Source organism: Heptranchias perlo, chromosome 25 (assembly GCF_035084215.1).
Source record: "Heptranchias perlo isolate sHepPer1 chromosome 25, sHepPer1.hap1, whole genome shotgun sequence".
In the NCBI taxonomy this organism is placed as follows: domain Eukaryota; kingdom Metazoa; phylum Chordata; class Chondrichthyes; order Hexanchiformes; family Hexanchidae; genus Heptranchias; species Heptranchias perlo.
This window is the reverse complement of record NC_090349.1, coordinates 28,273,137-28,279,032: the sequence shown is the minus strand read 5'-3', so window position 1 is coordinate 28,279,032 and position 5,896 is coordinate 28,273,137. Positions and strand designations below refer to the sequence as shown.

General features: G+C 38.1%; 1 protein-coding gene across 1 annotated transcript; it reads right to left on the bottom strand.

The window, feature by feature from the left end:
- Positions 1-451: 451 nt before the first annotated feature.
- On the bottom strand, positions 452-5,553 carry m17 (IL-6 subfamily cytokine M17). The gene is made up of 3 exons (XM_068006316.1): positions 5,449-5,553; positions 5,067-5,206; positions 452-2,208 (listed from the first exon to the last, which is right to left on the bottom strand). Exons 1-3 carry the CDS (start codon positions 5,462-5,464, stop codon positions 1,705-1,707), a joined length of 660 nt encoding a protein of 219 aa, XP_067862417.1. The 5' UTR covers positions 5,465-5,553; the 3' UTR covers positions 452-1,704.
- Between the last annotated feature and the right edge of the window lie 343 nt (positions 5,554-5,896).

Here is a 5,896-nt window from a genome sequence, read left to right as displayed (position 1 = left end):
GCCCATTCCTTAGGTGCACTGGATCACTATGACATCTTTCCTGTTAACAAATCCCTAGTTCTATTGTAATGGAAAAAGAGCTATATCATTCTTATTTAAGATGTGGAGATGCCGGTGATGGACTGGGGTTGACAAATGTAAGGAATCTTACAACACCAGGTTATGATTTTCAAATTCTTATTTAAATCAGTGAAAGCAAAAAGAAAGCCACTAAAATGAGAAAACGAGAAAGGAGATGCCAGACAAATAATGTTGGAAAGGAATGTTAGATAAAAATATCAAGAAAAAGATCATGAATTCTGCATGTTCTAAAATAAATTTGTTTGTTACTAGAAGGCAGTTAATTCAGTACTTTGATTTCTCTGCACTGTTAGCCAGGAGTATGGGTATCAGAAATAATTCAGTGAACAAAGATACAATGTAGAAACAGCGGCAGCATGAATTCAGTTCATTTCTTTATTTAAAAATCCATCATATAAATAAATACAAAAAATACATATTAAATAAGCCTTTGTGTACAAAATTTTAAAAATTCAATACCTTAAAGATTCAATAATAATTAAATAAATAATGGTAACAAAACAGCATCCAGGATGCTGGCCTATGGCTGTACTTCAAAAGAGTCTGCCTTTGAAACAATACACAATTTAAGCATCCTGTCGTCTCACAAAGTTTTAGTAAACATCAATCAGTTACTGCAGCATTCCTGTGTTGCAATCAGTTGCATAATAAAAGGATACCCTTGTACCTCAAATAAATAAATACCACTACTGGGCAGTATCTGGTGAACCAGAAACATGGGTACTTCAGGGAGATGCCCGAGGAAGTCTGTATCCTGAACAAAATGATCAAATACAGGTGGATGTAAAGGAAGGTTTGGAAACAGCCGTTGTTATACAGAGGCTGCTGGAAAGAGGTACGATTACCTGTATTTATAATGTGGAGATGCCGGTGATGGACTGGGGTTGACAATTGTAAACAATTTTACAACACCAAGTTATAGTCCAGCAATTTTATTTTAAATTCACAAGCTTTCGGAGGCTACTGGTATTTATAAGCCAGTAATGGTGGGAAACATACTTTCAAATTGGTCTACAAAAAATATTACTTGTAAAAGGGGCTTAAGTCCAATGAAAAGTAATAATTAATATATTCAATACCAATGTCTAAAATATATATATATATACTAATTCGGAGTTCTGTTTATTAGCCAATATGGCAAAAAACATCAACTTCAAAATGAAAGAAACATTCTCCTGTATAGACAGAAATTGTGTTACAGAGACTACCTGAGATGATCACTTTTAGGATCAGATCTGTACCAGAAATAGTCCTTTTGGGTACATTGATTGACCTGCAGAAATTGCCAGCTCCATTTAGGACACTTTCTACTTGATTCTAACTTTTCTAAATGTAAGATTTGTCAAAAGTTTTGGTATTTTTATTCCTGAAAATACAATTTGAACCAGCTGAAATAGCTTCTTACTCAACACATTTATGAGGCAGAACTCGTTCTTCTTAAAATCAGATTTTCTAATGTCACTGCCATGCAATAAATCTACTCGGCAACTTCAACTAAAATGTTGGCCCAGGTAAGGAGATTTCGTGTTGTATCTGAACAGCCCAATGTTACATTTCCATGATTTCTTTTCATCCAAGTCCCCTTAAATGTCTGCAGTGGAAATTGTAGAAAGTGCATTATAGTCAGGAGCTATGTAAACCAAACGGTGTACTGCACGCAGAGTAATGATTGACAGCTGCTTTACCAGGAATATTCCTCAATAAATGATGAAAACTCTTTAACACTTTCTTGACATACCGTTTAAACTCTTGTAGTATTGCGCATCCTTGTTGCTTTTGTACAAACAGATTATCTGGGCTACCGTTGTGTTCTGGTGAACACTCTAATTCTTTGGGAACAGGATAACCTCTGGTGTGTAGAATGGACAGGATGTTTGACTCCAGTGATATTAGCTGAGTCCGAGTATTTTCAAGTTCATTGTGCAATTTTTTCTTATGAGGGTTCATATTCCTCTGCTGGACCAGTACGTTTTTCAAGTGCAAATCAAACTGTTTCACACCAATATATATTTTCTTAAGCATTTCATTTTCCTCCATATTGGCCAGATGTCCTTCAGGAAGACACTTCACCCCAACTTTGCATAGAGCAGCATTAGCATTATCAAAGGGATGTCCTTGGGCAAGGAGCTGAAAGAAAAGGATAATATTAGTAATGGGATTAGATAACAACAACTTGCATTTATATAGCGCCTTTATCATCGATAAGCATCCCGAGGCAATTCACAGAGGCGTGATCAAACAAAAATGGATGCTAAGTCAAAGAAGGAGATATTAGAAGGGGTAACCAAAACATTAGTCAAAGAGGTGGGTTTCAAGAAGGGTCTTAAAGGAAGAAAGTGAGAGTTTAAGGGGTGCAATACTAAAAGGTAGTAGCTGAAAGCTACAGCACAATTAATGCAGTTGTTACACCATAAATTCTACTTTTCTCATTACAGATCAAAAGAATATGTTAAGAAGTAGTTTTAATTGTTAGCTTGCTAAATAAACAGGAAATGTTTTTGTTAGCAAAACAACTGTCACTATTTCATTGGAAATGTATGTCTTTCTATATTATTTTTACAGACTTTATATGAGATGCATTTACACTTTATACTCATTTTATGACTTGCATCGTTTCCTGTTTTTCTTTCATCTTCACCACATAATTCTAGTCCCCACATAACTATCTTCAGTATGATTACAGTGAAGCCTAAGCCAAGGTAACTATCAGTAACTGACTCCAGGTGGGGTGAGGTAAGTGAACACACCACTGACAGCATTCTGCCTAGGGAAGTAGCATATCTCAGCTAGGCCAACATCAGTGAGGCAGCCCTGACCTTGTGCTACATGTATAGCTACTTGAATTACTGGAGTAGCCATGCCATGCCATATCAACCATTCCTTTTTAAAAGACTTTGCACCCAGATATATTATTCATACAACAACATTAAGACAAACAACAACTAAGAGGCCAATTGTATGCTTTTCTTATTCCAGAGAAGACCAACACTCATCGGGTGTCATTTATGGATCAAAAAAGGATAGAACGGTACTTTCTAAATGGTGAAAAGTTAAAAACTGTGGATGTCCAAAGGGACTTAGGGGTTCAGGCACATAGATCATTGAAGTGTCATGAACAGGTGCAGAAAATAATCAAGAAGGCTAATGGAATGCTGGCTTTTATATCTAGAGGACTAGAGTACAAGGGGGCAGAAGTTATGCTGCAGCTATACAAAACCCTGGTTAGACCGCACCTGGAGTACTGTGAGCAGTTCTGGGCACCGCACCTTCGGAAGGACATATTGGCCTTGGAGGGAGTGCAGCGTAGGTTTACTAGAATGACACCCGGACTTCAAGGGTTAAGTTACGAGGAGAGATTACACAAATTGGGGTTGTATTCTCTAGAGTTTAGAAGGTTAAGGGGTGATCTGATCGAAGTTTATAAGATATTAAGGGGAACAGATAGGGTGGATAGAGATAACCTATTCCTGCTGGTTGGGGATTCTAGGAGTAGGGGGCACAGTCTAAAAATCAGAGCCAGACCTTTCAGGAGCGAGATTAGAAAACATTTCTACACACAAAGGGTGGTAGAAGTTTGGAACTCTCTTCCACAAATGGCAACTGATACTAGCTCAATTGCTAAATTTAAATGTGAGATAGATAGCTTTTTGGCAACCAAAGGTATTAAGGGATATGGGCCAAAGGCAGGTATATGGAGCTAGATCACAGATCAGCCATGATCTTATCAAATGGCGGAGCAGGCACAAGGGGCTGAATGGCCTATTCCTGTTCCTATGTTCCTATCTCCCCTTCAGGTTGCTCCTCATTCCACATGCAAATCTATGGCCACAAGAGTAGATAAGGAAGCTGAATCCTAGGCTGTTGAGGGGGTGCATAAGAGTGGCTGAGGCTGACTCACCCTGTAATTTTCCCTCTCTCTCTCTCCCTATGTCCAAGATCAGGGAATTGCACTTGAGAAACTACAGGTATAAACCGTATCTTTCTACTCCATGACACATCTCATCTCATTGATACAACAATGTGCTGCAGCATTGTCACCTACATAAGCTGCTGCAATATTTTAAACCAGCTTTATTTATTTATTTTGAGTGAACTCGCATTTATCGATCTGAGAGATGTCATTCCCAATTTTGCAACCAGTCTCAGCACCAAGTGCTCTTAGGTAAGTTACAGCCTCAGCTAGATGCATAGAAAAGCTTTTTCTACTCTGGTCCAAAAAATTTGCCTTAAATCAGAACATCACCTTTACTGAGCAAGACTGCCAGTTTAGTGAAGAATTATGTGAAGATTTGAGGTACGGAATTGCAGCCATCAGGACTAGCTGCTTCTGCTCAGTTTCAAGATACTTATGCATTGAAGGATGACATCAAAAGCAAACACATAGCACTCCTACCATCAATGGTACTCTTTAATATAATGGATCCAACACAATGGAGACACATGGAATTGAAGACTCAGATTTTCATTGATTTCATGAGCTGCCATCAGATCTCCACTTATAACAAACATGCAGAACCAGATTCTCTCCCTTCTGACTATTGGAATCGCCAATCTCCAGCCATCACCAGGCCTTGATTAGAGCAGCAACAGGAAGTTGGATAAGTGACAGCAGTGCACACAGGTTACAGGTCTTCACTTGAGCACTGCTCCCCCTGAACCCCTTATAATGATGGAAAGATGCTTTCATTTCAAATTGAATCACTACCACTGGCAGTGGCAGATGATTTTCATCCAATCAGCCTGGGGCGGATTTAATCCCAGGTCCCAGCAATAAAAGGTCAGTTTGCTAATCCACTGACTATTATATCCCAATGCTCATAATAAAATTTAAGGCTATAGAGTCTGCAGGAAAACATTGATGTGAAATTCAATAAATTATGCATTAATAGTTTGAGGACTAAAACTAAAAAAAACACACGCAGAACTGCAATTTCAAATTAAACATTTAAAATTCAAAATTATATCGAAAAGGTAAAACTTCTTACGTATGAGTGTAGAAGAGCAGGAGCAGAGCAGTTCAGTTCAGCTGCCAACTGATAGCACATTTTTATTGTTTTATTGAACACAGGAGCTGCACTGGTGTTGAGACAAGATAAAGACAGCAGCAGAAGTACGTGTAAGATCCCTGAAACAAATAAATAAACAGGTTAAAGACAATCCCGACCTCTTCTTACAAATGCGATCACCCCTTAAAGTAACATCTTGTGCACTTGTTTTCTGAAGTGCAGAAAATAATTTTTCAATTATTTTAAACACATATTTACAACAAATTGTCATTTCTAAAAGTTTAAGTGCTAAATGTCACATAAAATGTAACCATCCAAAACTGCTGGAGACCAAAATAACAGCTGTGCAAATGGGAGTTACCTGCTCCAAGTTCCATTCTATTACAATTCAGACATATGATTGTAGAAGACAAGTGGCAGACCTCTTTAAGAAAGTGGAAAGGAGGACTGATTTGTATTCTGCTCAATTATTGGACAACTATTCCAGATTTAGGCTCGCACTGCCTTTTGTAGCTTGCGGAAGTGCTCCAAACCACAAAAACGTCATCAACAGGAACTACATATTTGGTTTAATCTTTTTAAAGTGGTATTTTTTGCAGATCATTGATGAAGTTGCTGTCTCATCGCCATGACACGTATGGCCAGCTAAACCTTTTGTGTTGGTGCATTATAGACTAGTAGTATTAACTCGGCAGTCAGATTGGTGCAGTAAAGAGTAGAGCTGTGAGACCACCTCATGGAGATCGTGTCATGCTGTTTCGACTTCATACGCACTGCAGTACAAAGAACCACATTTATTTGGCAACTTG